This window comes from Platichthys flesus, chromosome 13, assembly GCF_949316205.1.
Source record: "Platichthys flesus chromosome 13, fPlaFle2.1, whole genome shotgun sequence".
NCBI lineage: Eukaryota > Metazoa > Chordata > Actinopteri > Pleuronectiformes > Pleuronectidae > Platichthys > Platichthys flesus.
The window spans coordinates 9,157,841-9,178,328 of NC_084957.1; the positions used below are offsets into that span (position 1 = coordinate 9,157,841).

The window sequence follows — 20,488 nt, forward strand, 5'->3', positions numbered from 1 at the left end:
TCTATAAAAACAGAAAAATAAAGTCTATGATTGTGACAGTAGATCATATCCATATTGGCGGGTGTCTTGTGGAATGGTGAACATGAGGATTTGCAAAAACAACTCTCATATCTGTCCATTAAATATGAATATCTGTCATTCAGGTGTTCATCACATAGTCCACATTGGCAACCCCTCTTCTGCCCTTCAGGACGGAGCCTTGGCAGCGTTTGACAGTTTCACCAGAGGTGTAGTGTTTAGTAACATTTGGCAATAGCGATATGTCTGTGTTATTCAACACAGCTGTGCTGGGTCCTGCCTGTGATTCGCTGAGTCCAGAGATGAGTGGCGTAATGTGGGCAGGGCAGGTGCTGTGGAGAGAGAGCAGCCTGTCTCTCTGCCAAGTGACCCAGCACATGCCAGTGCCCAGGCAGTCGCAGTGTGAGAGACGGACAGAGCATGTATGCGCAAAAGAGAGAGAGAGATAGAGAGAGAGACGACGGAAAGGAAGAGAAAGAATAGAAGGGGGGAGGGGGGAGGACCCTTTGGGAGTCCTATTTGATTGTATCACACCGAACGTCAGGTTTGTTGTGAGGGGGGTATTTTCTTGCAGCCACTGCAGGGCTGCACAAGGAGCCAGGAGCAGAATGCGAAAAAAAACAGGCTGTTTGTAAATAGTTGTTATCCTGCTGACCCTTCACTAATATTTCCCTGGAGGAGCAGAATATTTTATTGTGAAGTGTTCAATCTGTGCATGTCTCTCTAAACAGCCCATAGTCAGGATTTCCCCCGGGCGCAGTAGCTGCTGTGGTAGCAGTGCACCGCTTTGCACGAGGACGAGCACATCCTGAGGCTTATAACTTGTTCCCTTGTCATTGAATTGATTCTATTCACGTGTAAAACAGGACATGAAACTGGCCAAATGTCACGAGCCGCTGTAGGAAACCAGCCGATTGATTGGTTGACTAACTGGGCGTGTGCGTTCGGTTCTTTATGTTTCTTGCAGCAATCTGTTTCCAGCAGTTGCCGACACGCGTTTTTTTTTCCCAGAAAGCAATGCAGCACCTCTTGTGTCACACGTGCAGACATGATGACACTGACTGATGAATGAATTGTCCCTGTCAGGTTAAATGAGGCGCACGCTGACACAGACCCGATTCAAATTAAATCGTGCGCCCACAGCAGATGGCACAATGTTGTTTAAAAAAAAGAATGAACCGAAAGTCGAAAGCAGAGAAACGTGGCCGGCTTCAGCGCACAAGGTTGGTAAATATTTGATGCTGAAGCAGCCATGCATGCAGGTTGCAAAAGTTAATGGGGTCCCTGCCCGCTGAGCAAAGTAAAACTGGTTCACTGAAACATTTACTGAACATCGACACACGCTCGTTCTGTGATTTCCCGATATTACCGATGGCGAATTCCACAAGATGCAGCTGCAGTTCACCTCCAGGGAAAGTCACACTCTTTACACTGCAGCATTTCCTGCTTGTCTTCCCCTCCACCTCCCACCTCCTTCCATCCTCCTCCTTCTCCTCCTCCTCCTCTCATGTGCATGCTTTGTGTCATGTGTACCACCTAGATTGCCTCTCCACCTCCCTGCCTCCCTGCAGCTCACAGTGTCACTCCTCCCCCTGGCCCAGCGTGGCGGTGCAGGAAGAAGCCGGCTGTTTGTTAGCACGAGCCGGTGTAAATGACTGTACAACCGAATGTTATGTGCTGTAAGCTGAATGTGAGACACCCTATCAGATAGTGTAACAGAGACGGGGCATTTTATTCTTAGTCGACTTGTGGTTACCGCTATTGGAATTCTTCAACTACGGTAGAGCTGTGTGTGTGTGTGTGCACATGTCCATGTCATTACATGTATGTGTTTGTGTGTGTGTGTGTGTGTAGAGTGCTTCTGTGTGCCTTCCATTCCCCAAGCGGGAGGCAACAGTTCATTTCAGAGATGGTTGCTAAGATGGGTTTTTTGTTTTAAGTGGTGTGAGGAGTGACTCCAGGCGGCCCGGGTTTCCGGTCGCTCGCCGTTGCGGGAGAATAAATTACAGAGATATAGAATGACAGGCTTCAAAGGCGGGTTTAATGTCAAGGAGGCGGCGGTGGCGTGGACGTGGAGCGGGCCGAGGATGATACATCAAATATGTGCTGCGCTTGAAGAAAAGTATCATTAAACAGGGCTTGTTGTTTGTTCTGCGCCTGTCTCTGTCGTGTGCAGCCCTTTGATGGACGCCCGGCCACCACAGGCGTTCAGGGAGCACCGGCGTCACAACTGGTGAATCACGACGCACACAGATTGAGTCTGATTTGATTAAATGCCAATGCAAAAAAAAACAAACAACAGAAATGCCATCAGAAAGATATATAATTATATACCTAACCGGCTACTTTCCGCTCATCTCCATATGATGCCATCCAGCACTACAGATGTTAACCTTTTCCGTGGTGAAGCCTGATTGGGATGAGTAACATCGCTGCCTTGTGTGTGCCACATGCTCAGATCCTGCCAGGATGTCGCACTGACTCAGTGCTTTTCAGAGCGCTCGGTTGTTTTTCTTTTTGAGACCAGCGCTCATTCTCTGAAAAAAAAACCTCCTCAACTTAGACAGGGTGTTTGTTAAAAAGAGGGGAAACCGGCCCTCGCGTGTCTCCTGCCAGGAACGATGAAAGCAGCCGGCATGGAAAAGGCTCGCAGATTTGTTTTGGTGCGTCTTTTCTGGAGGGGGGGGGGGGGGGGGGGAGTTGGACGCAGCGAAGAGATCTCGTCAAAATCGTTGTTAGTTTTTGATTTTGAGCTGCAGGAAATCCGACAAAGAGGAGTTTACGCTTTTAATATCTGTTTTCTCCCGCAGAAAAGCGAATGCGTTTTGACAGACGTTTGGTTCCCGGATTTTGAAATTTCCACCCTGATATGTAATCTTTTCTGCAATCGTACTACTGTTTGCTTTCAAAAGTTGATGAATCACATCGGCTTGGCAGTCGCTTGGGTCTACTGACGGACTTCTAGTCAAACCTTCACATCAGCCTCCTCCACAAGTACTCACTCCACCACCTGAGCATTTAGAGAAATGCTAAAAGCTGGTCAGAGGTCGAAGAGGGTGAGTGGGGCGATGGAGGAGGGGGGAAGTGGACATCAGTCTGGGGGAGGACCATGAGAGAGAGTGGGCGGGGCAGAAGGGTAACGTTATAGAAAGCTAATGTCCGCGAATGCTTGAAGAAGTTGTAAAGCTATAATATTTTCATAATACACTGTCACCCCTGCCAATAATGTCCTTTACCCACACCTGTGCTGCAGTAGCCTGTCTCCCAAAAGCCCCTTTTCCACTGGTCTTAAAATCCCACTAACATCCGGCTTCCAAATGGGAATGGATACAATCAGCATTCGCTCCCAGGTCCAATGACTCTGCAATGGACACTGGTTTTAATGGGCATCCAGTGATAGAAACGTGACACTTGGGGGCAACCTGCTAAATTGGCAAGACGGTGAGCTGAGAGAGCAACTCGTTTTTTTTTGTGCGTCTGTGATGTTCCCAGTGACTGGAACAAAAACAGGTTGTTTATAAAAACCATTTCGCACACATTTGATCAGAGGACGTGAGCTTTAATGTGTATTAAATCAGCATTGCCCTCGCAGGGTCCAAGATGGTTTGAAACACTAGGAGGCGTTATGAGCCATGTTCCACCCATGAAAGGCAGAACCATCACAGACCAGTCATATTAGCCACAGTGTGCAGTATCTTCTCAACAGCAGCATTTCCAGCCGCGCCCCCTCTGCTGTGCAGCTCAGGCTCTCTAACTTGAGCCATCGACATCAGCTCGGAATATTTACTCAGGTATTGATTGGGTATCGATCGGCTCAGACACCCCTGTGAGAGTCTCTGATAATTGAATTAGCATATTACATTCTCACACAGCACACAGGCGTCCTCCTAAAGACAGCCACTGCCGTCCTTATCCAGGATAACATCAACAACAACAGCTTCCTATTCTCACACACACACACACACATACACACAGACACACAAGCACACAGACACCCCGACCGAACCCCAACCTTGCTGTCCAGCCCCCTGCCTCATTTCACGGAGTAGGTCAGGAGCCATTTTAGCCTCAGGATTAAAGTCTGACAGGGATAATGCCACCTCAGCCACTTGTGGGTCATGTGACACAAGATGATCTAAGGTTTTGGGCGGAGCACCTTAATGTAATTAATGTATTGGAGGCTCTTATCCATCTGACTCCACCCCTCGTGGAGCTGGACGCCCAGAACCATTAAAACGGCTCTTTAGCAGGCGACGCTAAAGAAACCGCAGCTGGGTTCCAGTCGCCTCTCTTCTGCTCAGAGCTGCCTGATGATGTCATTTTAACCTTAAACCCGTTTGCACTGTCCCCCCCCACCCGTCCCGCACAAGTGTGTCCTATATAGATAATCCCACCTCCCTCCTTATCTCTCGATGGCTTATCAGGGTCACTGCACTCTATTCACTTCACTAGACTTCACCCACCTGTACAGAGTCAACGTTAATGTGAAATTAATTTAATCTTTTTACACGGCTCTTATCAATCACTTTGTTCTTTCCTTACTCGTGTCGTTTTTCTTTTGGGCGTTCTGATGATTTTTGATGTTAAAACTGCTAATGTGAAGTAACTCATCCCAACGTGCAATCAAAATTAATTCGTTTTTGATAAAAAGATAATTGATCGTTAGTTATCGTGTTAATTGTCTCCTACATGAATTATTATTGAACATCAGGACATTATTTCAAATGTACTGAGACATTTAAACAATTGTTTCAGGGGTGTAACTCACTTTTATTTTTTTTATTATTAGTTCATCTGATTTAATTCATTTAGCTGATTCATTAATAATTTGACATGAGCTATAAAATGTAAGACACACTGAAAAAAGTGTTTTGTTAAACCTGTAGCAAAAGTCTAAAATATTCAATATACAAATCTTCAACATTGAAGACTGAGAACCAGCTAAATCTTTGATTTAAGAATTTATTAATATTAAAATGGTTGGCTATAAATTTCCATGTGATTTGTTTTCCTCTCTCTCTAAATGTATATAATAAAACAATCATAATAACAATACAATTATTTTTATTTCTAATTGTGCCTTTAAATTATAACTTAAATACATGTTTGCTCTCATAAAATTACAATTATTACATAAAAAGTCTTGTATTGCTTTTTTTTTATCACAAAGGCGGCAATAAAAATAAATAAATGCAAAACAAGACAATGAGGCTGAGACACCTGATGCTGGCTACACAAGTACAGATGTGTTATCAGGTGGGATTTCCCCAAAAGATTTGAATTATATAAAAATCAATACATTGAGAAACAAACACATTCAGTCGACTGTTCTTAAAACTGACTTGATCTCACCGGCAGCCATTTTAAGAGGCTCCTTAATTAAAGGCCAACACGCAGCTTTAATTAAACTTATTCTAAACCACATGCATGTGTCAGGCAGAGTCTCCCGGCCTGCCACAATGTTCTCCACTCTGCATTTCAGAAACGTAGTGTGTGTGTGTGTGTGTGTGTGTGTGTGTGTGTGTGTTTGTGTGTGTGTATGTGTGTGTGTGTTTTTGTTCCAGCGTTTCCTGAGGCTTTGTTTTTCAGGGTGAGGACGTCTCAGTGAAAAAGCAGCTGTGACTGACAGGAGGGTTTTTCAAATATTTTTCTTGTTGACCAGCAGCGCCGGTGTGTTTGTCTCTCTCATAGGATGAATCTCTGACTCACCTCCTCTATGTGTTTTCACTCTCTGCTCACTTGGAGGGGAGCGAGGAGAGGGAGTATGTGTGTGTGTGTGTGCATGTGTGTGTGTGTCTGTGCGTCTGTGTGTGTGTGAGAACCAGTAAAGCTCACTCTCCAGAGGGAGCTGCTGGGAGCGGTGAGACAGGAGTGGGGCCTGAGACAGACAGGCCAACAGTCTTGCGTAATGTTGAGTGATGTGCGTGCGGTATTGATCCAGGTTAACCCTGCAGGGACCTGCACCTATATGGCAGGCGTGCTCAGCCTTGCAGCTACAGTATGGTTGGCAGATTAAAGGATGAGACCCAATGAACAAGCTGCACGACTCAACATAACGCAGCCATGAGAAGCAGCTAGCAGCGGACCCACACTGCACCACCAGCACCACCAGCACCACCACCAGCACGGCAGTATGACCTGGTACCCACCCGTCAGTAGCTATTAGCGCTGAGGTGTGTGTGAGCGAGAAAGACACAGAAAATAGTTCAGCGTTTGTGTTTCTGAGGAGGAGAGTCTGCTGTACATTAGCCTGGCTGGAGAAGTGGGAGTGTGTGTAAGTGTGTGTGTGTTTGTTTGTGTGTGTGTGTGTGTGTGGTTGCGTGTCAGTTGTGTCCCCGTAGGCTCGCTGTGTGCCTGTCAGTGACAGTGCTGACTGCGTGCTTTGTGACGGGGTCTCAGAGGAGTCCTCAGTTAGTGAAGGAGCGGGCGTGGGTTTGATCCCTGCAGGACAAGACAGAGCAGCAGTAGCACACCACTCTGCAAGTCCTCTTCACTCAGCCTTCTATTATTTTTTACTATCATTGTGAGTTGTGTGTTTGTTTTTTTGTGTGTGATGTATCTCAGTTTTATTTTGTGGCCCGGTGTCTTAAAAGGATTGAGTGATTGCCTGAGTTTGCAGGATTTGCAGAAACAATCTGATAGAGTACAGCCTGAAAAAAGAAACCTGCGCATCATCTTAAAGAAGTACAACTTGTTAACCTTACTCGTGTTGTGTGCTAACAACTGAAGCATTACGGGTATAAAAGGTTAATTATACCGTTTTATTGTAGCTGTAGCATTTATAATATTGTTGAGGCTGTTGGCAGGTCTTCTTGGTATATATCTATATGTATGTCTATAGCTATATTTTTATGGAGTCTATAGCCCCCCTACCCTACACTCAAAATATGTTTTTTTCTTATTGATACTTCACGCGATAGCACCATTTGTGACGTAACACTTAGTTCAGGAGCCATAATGGATCCAGTTTGCAATTTGCACATGTGGGGTAGAAAAGTCCATTGCAGATACTCAAAGAAGAAGTGGCTTTTGGGTAAATCATGTTGTGTCCGACAGCTGTTGAAACGAAAACATCAGTTTATTAAAAGATTCTGGACCTTGCAGGAGTAGATTAAATTTGATTTGATTTGAAAGGAAAAAGTAAACACATTATTATTTTAAAATTATGAAGTAGTGTAGATAATGGACGGACGGACAAATATCTGCATCTGCATGAACAGTGATGCTTCGTTGTTGTGTTGAAGAAGGTGTCACATTATCACACCTTCTCCTCGCTGTACCGTTCTGACTTGTTGTTCCCATCTATGAAAACAGAGGCCTCCTCCGGTAACATGTATTTAGACGGATGCATGTTGTTCTGAATATAAATGTCCGGATGCTATCTGAAATACATGTGATTGCATGTTTGCTGTTGCACCGAGGGGCTCAGTCACCGTGATATCGCTCTGTTAGGAATGCATTATGTCCCAGCGATGGCAAATTGGAACATTTTAAAATACTCATTTCACCGGCTTAATGGGCATAACGGGAGAGAATTTGTTTTGTGTCAGCCCGGCGCCCCGTGGCATTTTAGCGCTGGCTGAAAAATTAATTTGTGATGATTTCACCTGAGAATTGAAAATCCTTTTTACACCTACAACACCATGCACGTGTCTTTGGTCCTTCCCAGAACGCTGTATGTGCGTAACCTGATATTTGTTTGTATGATATTGTTTTATTCTTATTTCTCGGTGTGCACGTCTTTGTGGTGATGGTAAAAATCCTAACACTGTCAGTAAATGCTCATGTGAGAGAGGCCTGTGTGAATCAGTGTTAACCTCACGCTGCGGCATCATCTCTCACGCTGTGTAGATCTCAAACATAAATGACTTCCTTGGCCTGAGTCATTGCAATTGAATCATTTGTAATTAACCCCATTATGTGACGCTGGATCTTTCCCTGATACGAGACATTAATCTGCTTTAAACGTCCCTGTGCAGCCGTAGACCTCCTCGGTGAACTTTGTGCTAAATGTTTATCAGGTGGAGAAGCAACGTGCAGCTTCTCCTTATTTACATCTCTCTATGATGCAGCCGAGTGAGCGCTGACAGCGAGGAGCAGGCGCACGTCAGCAGGAAGTCTGTGGCTTCCATTAGAACTCGTGCGTCTCTACCTGCCTGCCTGCCTCTCGGCCCGTGTCTCCCTGCCTCAGCGCCGCAGCCAAAACAGCCGCGTGAAGGGAAACCGGCAGGCGGGTGAGCCCGCTGAATTCTGATGAGCTCTCACCCGCCTGCCGAGGGCCGGGAGGGAGAAGCTGAGGCAGGCACCTGAGCCCTGCACACTGAGATGAGGTGGTTAGCAGCAGCGTGGGGTGTGGAGAAGCAGCTTTGTTCAATCTGCAGCATCAGTGTGAGAATACACGGGGTTAGGGAGCAGAGGCACGGAAGGTCTTCTCACACAGGAGATGGATTTTTGGTGAATTGATGGCTGAACAAATAAAAATAACTTCACGAAATTCATAGTGAGGCAAACTGTCTCAGGTAACGATTATTACTTCCATGAAAATCTTTTTTATGTTATTTTACTGAACAAAAGATTGAATCTGTTTTAGTTTCAGATCTGCTGTGGGTGATTTTAAAGATTATTAAAGACGGGGGAAGCAGTTTTCCAAATCTGAAGATTCCCACTCAAAGCAACATTTTTTATTAGTTGTGTAAAAAGCAAAATCTATTTTCTGACGTCCGTCCATCTATGTTTGTGGGGAATCCTTCAGTAGTTTGTGATGAACTATCAAACAAATGCAGATGACAACACCTCTTTATCCGGATGTAAACACCACAATCTGTTTCACAATCATGAATACGTTGTGACATTTTTTTTGCTTTTGTGGTCTCATGCATTTAGATATTGCTCATACACCACAGCCATATATAATGGAAAAACATTTTTTGAAATCTGAGCTACAGGGTGCTGCACTATATATGTGTGTATATATATATATATATACACATTTGTAACGCATCAGCCTTGAAAGCAGAAACAACATTAGGATTTATTTGTGCTTCTGGCAGAACAAACAACGACAAGTCTTTCGCGGCTGAAGGACAATAATAATGCACGGACACTTCTGTCATACAAATCCTGTTATCTCTGCTCCACGACAATTGGATGGGCCTTTGGAGAAGTGCTTAGGAGCGCCACGCGGAGATGGCCTGAGCTCCGCGTTAATCCAGCTGCAGCAGAGAGCGTCCGACGCAGTGGGAGTGGGCCAGAGTCGGAGAAGAGGAGCAGGGAGAGACGTCTTCCTCACAGCGACGGCTTTACTCAATACTGTTGACTTGTTGCTTCCTCGCCGAGATTCCAGGGCGTTTAGGCGCTTAAGAGCTTAAGGGTCGAAGCTAGAAATTGGGTTAATTCAGATTAGACGAGTCTGCGGTCGGCGTACAAGGACCACCAGACGATTTGACCGACCCTCCCGAGCTGACCCATATAACAACGCACTGTTCCACTTCAAGAGGTTTGTCTTTGTCCGCCCTGGCCGGGACGAAGACGAAAAAGTGGACGTGGGCTTTACAGTTCATGATGACTCAGGAACAATAGGACGTCACATGTAGCGGTAAATGTAGCCGATTGTCAGATGATCCCATTATCCTGCAGTCAGCACTGACGCATCACACTGCCACTCACGAAAGAGGCAGTGTCGCCGTCAGTTTATATATCGCCGGACTCGTAATATGATCGTGTAATAGGTGCATAATCACACGGCCAAGGCGGAGTGATTTATGACCGCCGAGGTTTTCATTTCCTACTTTATCTGCACGCTATGGACGGGACGAAGGCCGGATCATCTTTCATTTCAGAAGTCATCAGTTATCTCCTGTGAGATGAAGTCCTCCGCGAGGCCGCCGCTGCACTAATATGGACTTCCTGTGTGTGTTGTGTCATTAAGCGTGGCCGTCAGAGGGAGCAAGGCGCTTGGTCAGGCAGATGGAGAGACACGGGCAGCAGGGAAATAAAGAGTTATAATGGTAGGGTTTTGTGCTGAGTAGTGGTCCACTGCAGTGTTGATGGCTTCATGGACCCAGACGAGAGGGTGACGTGTGAAGTTTCTATAGAGGTGATGTGGTTCTGATCAGACCTGGTTTTACACACCCGCTCTGAGCGATCCCATCACAAATCCGAATTCATCAGTTTACACCAGGCTGGTTTCAATGCGTCTCTATCGATCACTTGTGATTGGATGTCACGTGCCCACTCAATATGCCAATCAGCACTAGAGATGATCTGATACCATTTTCCCGATACAGATTCCAATACCTGGACTTTGCATAAACACTGATACAGAGTACAGATCCGATACATGTGCATTAAAAATAAAAACTAACATACAACTGTATGCTGCTGTATGGAAGTGATGTTTGGTGTCATTGGTGTTTGGACTGCCTCCTTGATAAATACACACATCGATAAAATGCAATAGACTTCTTTTAATATCTAGTTTGGTGATTTACATTGTTCCAGCTTATAAACAACACACGTTAAGAAATCTAGGAATACACAATAATTACTTATTGTAAATAGTTGCTAAAGTGCCCCCCCCCCCCTTTTTTTTTTACTTGTCGGACTTTCTAACGTGAAATATTTCCAAATTTTGGACATCACTTCTTCTTCATCGCTCTGAAAATGGTACTTGCCAGTTGCAGGACAGCGTAACATAAATTGTGTAGCATCAAAGAAGAAAATAGCAATGTAATCTGGGCTTACTTTAAAAGACATCGTGTCCGATTGGTGGATTCCTTTACCGATCCCTGGCCCGGCATTGTTGGGCATTAGTGGAGGCAGTACTGATGCTGCCAGCAGTATTGGAACATTTCTGTGTCTGGTTTCATTTCTGTTCACAAAGACCAAACGATGTTGTATTTAGCCTGTTTGACTGTATAGATGCGTCTGTGGTCCGTTTGTTTCTGTGCGTCTGTCTCTGTGTGTGCGTGAGCGTGAGAGAGAGAGAGGAAGAGAGAGGAAGCAGGGTCGAGCCGAGCGAATCGATGTGCTGCGTGCAGCTCCACTCTGAAATAAGATTTTACTCATTTGAAAAAAAAGTTGAATATCAATATGTGTGGATCAGTGTTGATGCTGCGTCGGAGGCCTCAATTAAATCAATGCTGGGGAAACACTGAGAAGTGAAAAAAAGCTTTTGATTCTTTGTGAAGCTGCAGCAGGTCTGAGGACATCAGCTCAGTCCCTCAATGGAGGCATTTGTATTCACACAGCTGAGAGATGTGCTCACGTGTCTCCAGACCACCGCTGAGTGATGGGAGCTCACATGTGTCCTCGGTCAGTGCAGTCAGAGTTGTCCACCTGTGATCAGATCTGTTAGAATCAGGTCTCAGCTTGGCCGGTGTGTGTGTGTGTGTGTGTTTGTGTACAGAAGCCTTTGCTGGAGTTGTGTGGCAGCAGGTCTCAGGCAGACCCGGTGGTCCGAAAGGCACTTATTTGGGCAGAGTCTTTATTCGACCAGAGAGAACCTCTTTACTGGGCACAGCTCACAGCCGTGTGAGCCGCCGCTGACAGCCCGGGCATCCGCACAGAGCCGGGTGAAGAAGGTACACAAGGCTTTTAAAGGCCTCATTAGACAGGATCTCTGAACGAGGGAGGAAGCGTTTAATCATTTACTCCTGTTTAAGAAAAGAAAAAAGAAAAGCGAAAAAGATCCTGACCTCGGTTAAAAGGCCTAAACAAAGACACTTTCTTCTTTGTGTTACAGTGTTGTACTCTGACTTTTGTGGCGGCGCTTGACAAACAATTTACACCGATTTTTATGACTAATAGAATAACGATAATACCAGTGAGTGATTGGTGGAAAAGATTTGTGGTTGGAACACAGAAAGAAAAACACCTTAGAAAAAAAGAGCCTCATGATGCCTTTACAGTCAACTAACGACAAAACGCTCTCGGCAGATATTTCGCCTCGATAACCCACAGACACAAAGCTGTCGAAAATAAAGACCACAAGAAGAAACAAGGATAAAAAAAACACAAACTCCATCTGGTGGGGGGTGAAAACCCTCTTCCTCACCCCGCTGCCCTCTGAGAGGTTGAAATTCCTTCATCTGCTCCACATGCACACGCGCGTTATTAGTATGCGCGTGTTCACAGACACGCTCTCTTACCCCGGTGCAGGTGGGTGCAGTAAATATTAGCTTTTCAAATGAACATGGCCACCCTCAGATATTTTAAAACTCAGAATTGAGAGGCTTTGCTTTTTTCCCCCTCCCCTGGCAGGCGGCTCCAGACCAGGAGCAGACGGCTCGGTTACATTCAACAAACATTAAGTAACCATCGACTTCGGCCTGTGTCTTCTACTGTGGCTCGTGTTGGACTTGAGGAAAAAGGAGAAGCAGGTGAAGGGCTTTGAGTTCACGTTGACTGCGAACTGACAGTTGCAGCAGATGCACATTACACCTCCGGGTGACTCCCTGGGTTGTGAAGCAGGATCTATCGTGTCTGCGGCTCGGACCTGGACACTGGAGACAGACAGAAGCATGTTGCAGGACGGCTCTGTGGGCCTCTCCCTGGCCTGCAGACGGATGGACAGAGCAGTGATCTTACGGTCGGCTCGTGGCCACAGCGCACGCTCGAAATGAGACCTTGAAGCTGTCGGGTGGCAGTGTCACTTTTTCCGAGAGACGTCCGCTGAAGGAAGCTTCCCTCTGCAGATTTCAGACGGACAGACAGGCGGGCGACCTTTGCATCGTGTGCGAGCCTCGGAGAGGGAAACAGAGGAAATAGAAGTGGACGTCTAGTTTGATTAGGAAGGGGTGCACATTGTCAACATGAACAATTTAAATAGCTTGGCTTCTTATGAATTTAAAGAGAGCAAAGAACATGTATTGCCTTTGTGAACCTAGTAAAGCGTTTGCTGCAATTAACTTTATAAAGTTTCATGTTTGAGGATGTAATTCACGGCCGAGAGGATAACATTCTAACAAAACTTGTGAATCTAAGCAGTTGAAAAATGGGGGAAAAAAATATCTAAATTAGTGCAACATAACTGAAAAAGGGACTCCCAGAATGCACTGGGCTCCCATGCTTGACTTGAGCTTCATGAGTCTTTGCAAAGCCGCGGAGTCGGGGTCCACGCACGGCTCATATGAGTAGGAAGACGTTAGCTCTGCAGTCAGTATACATTTATTATATATTGGTTATTATTTGAAACTCAAAATAATTTGTTTTTGAGTTTCAATTTTTGTTTGTTGCGCAACTGTAGGTGATTGTCCTGAGTTGCCTTGAAATTCTGAGTCTAGATTGAATTTTATTTTTATTTTTGCAGCGCCTGCATGCTGTCGAGGCGACGTCCTCCAGGAGTTCGCCTCACCTGCTTATTACCATTTAACAGCAACAGTACAGTGTCACGTGCTCCACAGTTACATCAAGGTTACAGTTGGCGAATCGGTCCACAGCAACACAATAGAGACCTGGGCCTTCAGAATTCACAGGGCTGCCTGAGCGCACGTGGCTGAATGAAAGGAGCTCTTTACTTTCCATCCTGGGAAGCTCACAGATGCCAGCGTCTGGGGCTGTTCTGAGGTTTTTAACTGGCCCAAAATGCTTTTCAGCCATTTGCCGCTTTTGCTACGTGATGAACAACAGTTTTATGTTTTAGTGACACAGACACTTTACACGGTTAACCCTTGTTTTGATACTTGTCACCAAGAGATGTATTTCATCGAAAACCCCCATCAGTGGCAGAACGCTCGCAGGCCACCGTGTGGTCAGAGGGACACTTTGGATTTCTTTGTTTTTCTGGGACTTTTGTGTCTCTTGTTTCTTTCTGTTAGATGTCAGAGGATCAACCAGACCTCATTCATGTTTCTGTTAGTTCTATTCATGAACGTTGATTTGACTGAGTCACAGATACAGATTTAAAGAGGCAAATTTGATTGATTGACTAATGTTGCTGTTTTGTGATAGATTGTATCACTGCTTGAATGGATAGATGGGTAAATGAGGAGAAGGGCGGAGAGGAGTCCAAACACTCCTCTGTATTTGTATACTGTTTAAAGAAAAGATTGATAGATGAATGAGGAGAAGAGGAGAGAAAAGGAGTGAAAGCACTGGATGGATGGATGGATGGATAGATGAATGAGGAGAAGAGGAGAGAAAAGGAGTTAAAGCACTGGATGGATGAATGGATAGATGAATGAGGAGAAGAGGAGAGAAAAGGAGTTAAAGCACTGGATGGATGGATGGATGGATAGATGAATGAGGAGAAGAGGAGAGAAATGGAGTTAAAGCACTGGATGGATGAATGGATAGATGAATGAGGAGAAGATAGCACAAGAGAGGAGCTGAAACATTTTAACAATACTGCTTGAAGAAAAGATGGATGGATGAGTGAGGAGAGGCGAGGAGAGGAGAGGAGAGGAGAGGAGAGGAGAGGAGAGGCAAAATCAGAGTCATTCATTCATTATCCTGCTGCCGTCTCGCTCCTCTCGTCCTCTCCTCGCTGCTGACAGGAGAATTCTGACCTTCACTCTTTTTCTATCCGAAAGATGCAAAACCTCCATGAAGAAATGTGTGTTAGTGTGTGTGCACATACGTAGAGAAACTAACTTTTGTTGCGGAGAAATATCAGTTTTCTTTTACTTCTCCACGTCATCGATAGACCAGCATCCCTCAGTCGTGTTGTCTCCTAAACGTGAGAGCTTGGCGGTGCGGCTCTCTCTCTCCGCCCGGCCTCACTGCTTTTCTAAATCAGCAGCGCTCTCGTTGCCTGAGCTGGACTCTCGCACGTTGCAGTTGTTAACAGCTTGTGGTCGCCAGGCGGTTTGTGTGGCTTTGCTGTTTGAGCCCGACGCTCTCAGTTTGAAAGCTCCGGATCCCAAAGGACTCGGAGGGACATGATCCCAACTGTGTGTCCGTCACAAGCCAGGTTTTGAAAACATCTTTGTTGCCATAAAAAGAGGATACAAATCTGAATTGGAAACACTGGTTAATAGTCAAGAAATATATCGAACACAATTGAAAGAAATTCAGTTAAATTTTTTTGTCTTTTCCTTCTTTTGTTCTCTTATCCTAAAACCCACTTATCCAAAAACCAGAAACACACCTTGTGATGACGGTCAGGGTTTTGTCTTCGCTTCTCTCAACTTACACGTCCGACATTTCTTATTAACAATCAGTCTTTGCGGGTCAGTTGTGTCACTTCTTCACGTTTCACACTGAGAGAAATAGTGAGAGTAAGAATAGGACTCGTAGGAGGGTGTTACTGCGAGTCACGCTGAGAGACTGCAGCTGCTGTGTAATAAACGTCCTCACCTACACGCCGAGATATACGATCTGTTTCTGCACGTCTGCAGTGACTGGTTGATACCGACTGTTACTTTAACTTAGAATACAGCCCTCTGTGTATGTGTGTACTCGTTTTTTGCCGTCTCTTCATGAACTTTTCCAGGATAAGCACTGTTCCTGTCAGGACCAATAGACCTCATGGGGACTAAATCTGGTCCTAATGAGGCCAAAAACGTTATACGGTCTTGGTTAGACAGCCTATACAAGAAATGGAAGTTACTGCAATGGACTAACAAAGAGGCTGCACAATAATGTGTGTGTGTCTGTATGTGTGTGTGTGACTTTGTGGTTCAGGTCTGTTAAATCCACTCCGTCTGTGTGTTTTGTCTCTGCAGGAGTCGGAAGATCCAGATCCGGAACATTCCCCCTCATCTACAGTGGGAGGTCAGTTGTTTGTCTCTGCGTGTGTGTGTGTGTGTGTGTGTGTGTGTGTGTGTCTGTGTGTGTGTGTTTGTGTGACAGTGATGCCCAGTTGAACAGCACCAGGTAGCACAGAAACCAGTTTGCTGACAATGACTCACTGGCCTTTATTCCTCTGCGGACTGATGTGTGTGTGTGTGTCTGCATGTGTTTATGTCTGTATCTACATGTTTGTAACTGTGTATCAACACAACTTTGCCTGGGTTCAAGCTGTTTTTCTGCCTGACTCTTATTTCTGAGTCTGAGTCACTGATGTTCCTGTAAGTTATCTTCATGCTACACATCTTTCACAAAGCTTCAGAAACCAGAAAGATCCACCACAGGACAAATAAGTCTTTGTATCACATGATGCAAAGTTTGCAGATGATTATTTTTTTGGGGATGCAACCTGCAAACCTGAGGCTGAAACTAAATCTCAGAAGAAGTCATCAGGCTGACACAGGACAGAGGATGTCACACCATGTTAAAGCCCTATGAGACGAATTGTGATTTGTCAATTTGGGCTATACAAATAAAATTTGATTGATTGATGATTGATTGACACTCCTGCCGCTAATTAATGAAGCTTACTTCATGTATTCATTAACAGGTATATATGTTTTATAGCTCCTATGTTAAACTTATTAAAATGATATTGTATTTTTTATTTGACATTTAATCGATGACCATTACCTTTCTGAAAAAAATGTTTTTCATACAAAACATAATATTGTCTCCTGAAATACGATGCATTGTACAGACGTAAACAGTGAACGAAGTAACAGTGTATTAACTGTTAACTCAGCTATTCTGTGCTAGCCCTTTAAAAGCTTTACATGTCAATCTGAGAAATAAAACGTACGCATGTAGTTTAACAGAATCACAAAACTGGTCAACATGGAATTTGTGAAATAAAACCTAAACCTTTTGTACGAAGAGAGCAATTAGTTCTATATGAAAATCTACGTTTTCTGTTTCTTAGCCAATAAGCAACCATTTATTTAACACATTCATAACTTTAACAAATATAGTTTTGTTTATTGTCTCTGTGCTTACATATCTGTCCTACATACTTGACCTCTAAATTAAAGGTATTGATTAAGAGATATTGTGAAACTCATTAGTCTTTTTGACTCCTACCTCGTTTTAGTCAATAAAAAAACGTTACATATAGTGTTAATTGGTTGTTAGGAAACCTAACGAAATCCCCTGTGTGAACGGAAAGTTATGCAGTATCACAAGCTGTAAAACAACCTCAAAAACTATTCGGGGAGGCAAAGCAATTTACAGTTTCCACTCTACAGTTTTAATGCCCATATTAAAAATGAGCACAAAAACATGGAGGATGGAAACACGCTGACTGGCATCTTCAGTCAAGCAGAGGGGTGTTAACCTGAAGAGTCGTCTGCTTGTGCGAACAGTTTTGTTTCTATAAATGCACCAAAGCAAAATTATACCACTTAATAAAAATCTCTCAGCCTATAAAGTAAACTGAACAATATACTGTTATGTTCCAGAGCTGGATCTATGACAATTTGCTGTAAAGGTTAATGGGATTTTGAATGAGGTTCTGCAGCTCCGATTTGTCTGTGTGTGTTTGTGTGTGCGTCAGGGTGCTTGTGTGTTTTTGCATCAGTGGTTGTCGTACTAACTCACGCTGTGGTCTCCCCCTCAGGTTTTGGACGGCCTTCTTGCTCAGTATGGTACTGTAGAGAACGTGGAACAAGGTACAGAACCCTGGTTACTGCTCATCTCATCATCATCAGCCACACACACAAACACACACACACACACACACACACACACACACACACACACACACACACACACACACACACACACACACACACACACACAGACCTCCCAGTGAGTCAAGTCTCCCTGTGTGACTTAACTTCCTCATTACCATCAACCCACACACCCATTATCTAAACATAACCCATCTCTGCATATAAATCTGCCTTTATCTTCTTGTGTGTGTGTGTGTGTGTGTGTGTGTGTGTCTTAAAAGTTCGACCTGGGGAGACAACAGTTTGAATTACATGCATCCTCTATAATAAGCTTTGTGTAATGCCACAACTCCCCTTGGCCTCAGCGTATGGATTGAAGTGGGTACACATGGCAGTCGTCCATTAGGAATGTATCCTTGTGTGCGTGTGGCTGTGTGTGTCTGTGCCTGTATGTGTCTGTGTCTGTGTCTGTTTTGGGGAGGTGCATCGTGGTAATTTGGTGAGGACACGGTAGGCGCCTGTGGTAAAGCTGTGTGTGTGTCTGTGTGTACATAGTAGTCAGCACTAGACCTATGCCTAGGAACTTTTCACTGTTTACACACACATGGATGAGTAGTAGACACACATGAGGAGAAACACACACACATACACACACACATATACACACACACACACACACACACACACACAACACACACACACACACACACACACACACACACACACACACACACACACACACACACACACACACACACACACACACACACACACACACACACACACACACACACACACACACACACACACACACACACACACAACACACACACACACACAGTCTCTCTATGCGTAGAACCAGCCAAGACCAACTACCACCCACTGTCGTCATGACAGGTGCTAAAAGAGAACCCAGCAGAGAAATGACTCCACTCAGAGTTTCCCAGACGCTGCTGTAAAACAGTCTGCTTCATACCATCCCTGAGATCAGCGCAGCTCATCCTCCTCCTCTTCCTCCTCCTCTTCCTCCTCCTTTATCCCTCCGCTGTCCCGGCGTCGGAGTCACACAGTCGCGCCACACGATCACAACTTCCAATGAGCCACCTCTCTCTTGTGGCTCTCTCCCCGTCTGAGCTCCCTCTTCAGCCTCCCGCCTCGTCACTTTTCCCCCTGAGGATTCTTTTTGGAGGAGTCCCCTTGTCCCTGTGTGGCACGGAGAAGAAGGCTGCCGGTGGCTGGGCTGGGCAGGGCAAGGCGAGGTGGGGCGGGGCCGAGCTGGCTGTGAGCACCAGCGAGCCGGGCGTGGTGCCAGGCTCTGCCCACTCCGCCTCCCTCTAAGCCAGCTGGGCGCTCTCTCCCTGGCGTTAACCCTTCGGAACCTGCTGGTGCGTGGCCGACGGCGGTTTGAAAGTTTTTGTTTTCACTGACAAGTGGAGAGTGAGAGTGACACGCTCTGCTGACTATTTTAATTTGACAGGAAAAGCTTCTTTTCTTTTTCTTGTATTCTCTCACATGATATTGGCCCCGCACACCACATCTCCTGGCTCATTTAGTGTGGTGATTGTCACTTGTCTGCTCTTTGTGGGTAACTTGCCAAAAGTGAGCAGCTAAAACTGGGAAATGTTCATTAAAGTTTTGGCTCAAATTGCTGCCAATATATCTTTTCTTTACACGTGCTTTACATTCATGCACGTGTGGTCCCTGTGGAAATCAAACCCGTGACCGTGGGCAGAGTCGGTGCCGCTCTTTCCCCACTGAAGAGCCCAGCAGCACACACACCCATCCTTCCTGAGCCGCGGCTGGGTTGTGAATTTCATTTCACTCCATCACAGATTACCAGCTCTGTTTAGGGCTGTCATGAGAAACTTAAATGGGTTATTGTGCGAGCGGCAGAGAGTCCATTGTGTGGAGCAGCTCCTGTGTGTAGCGGCCGCAGCGGGGTCTGGAGGGAGGCCAGCCCGGTGACGGCTGTAATGGATTCACACGGACAAGAGGCTCTCCCGGTCGCCACGGGAACCTGGACGCGTGTCTGACTCACCTGCGGCGACAACCAAAGACCTGCACATGTGTGGAATATGTCCCTAACTCTCTCTCTCTCTCTCTCTCTCTCGCTCTCTCTCTCTCTCTCCCTCTCTCTCTCTCTCTCTCGTCTCACAGTGAACACTGACACAGAAACAGCGGTGGTGAATGTGACGTACGCAACCAAGGAGGAAGCTAAAGTGTAAGCAGCTCAATTAATGATAAATAATAATAAGCAGTGTCAACCTGTGTGTGTGTGTGTGTGTGTGTGTGTGTGTGTGTGTGTGTATAATTAAACATGGTGACACCCAAGGAGCGACGATGAAGGAAATAAGCAGCAACATCAACTGTTACGGTGCATTTGGAGGAAAGTTTGCTAAGTTTAGAAACTCACCCCTTTCTTTCCATTTGAACCCGTCTGTCCACACTTTGCTGATTTATTTTTTCTCAATCAGTTGCCTTTTAAAATTGTCCAAAATTAGTTTTTTAATTAGCTAAAATGAAAGGCGGGAAAGACTAAAGCCTGCTGGACACTAGGAGATTATCAATCCGATTCAGCCTGACCGATGCTTTCGGGAGCATTGCCAATTTGGACCTGATCTGAACAGATTATCTGGCTAAACAATCCCGTAGTGTCAAACGTAATCTTAACGTCACAGATTGAATCGCAGCCTCTCCGATTTCCTATCGTAAACAACATTATCCAATGAGAGCAGGCTGACTGAGAGGCGCCACCAACCGGATGCTGCCTAATTGGGTTTAAAACGGAAACATGGTTGCGTTCAGTGTAAATAAGACTTTTGTGTCCTGTAGCATTTAGACAGTTGCAAAGGACAAACTTGTGGAGTTGCGGAAACAAAATTAGAGCTTGATTAAGATTTCCTGTTGCACATAAAGATTACACACACCAGCGTAATCAGCTGACGAGGCCGACTGTCTGCCTCCATGTTTGTTTTCAGAGCGAGGAGGTCAACTTTGCGACATTCACTTCG

The 20,488-nt window shown here is 45.3% G+C and overlaps 1 protein-coding gene across 1 annotated transcript in view; it reads left to right on the forward strand.

Moving 5' to 3' along the window:
- igf2bp2a (insulin-like growth factor 2 mRNA binding protein 2a) overlaps window positions 1-20,488 on the forward strand; it is a 49,410-nt gene that overhangs the window by 10,351 nt on the left and 18,571 nt on the right. Inside the window, exons 3-5 of the mRNA XM_062402526.1 lie at window positions 15,684-15,732; window positions 17,423-17,474; window positions 19,635-19,698. Coding sequence (XP_062258510.1) covers window positions 15,684-15,732; window positions 17,423-17,474; window positions 19,635-19,698 — 165 coding nt within the window. The remainder of the gene's footprint in view (window positions 1-15,683; window positions 15,733-17,422; window positions 17,475-19,634; window positions 19,699-20,488) is intronic.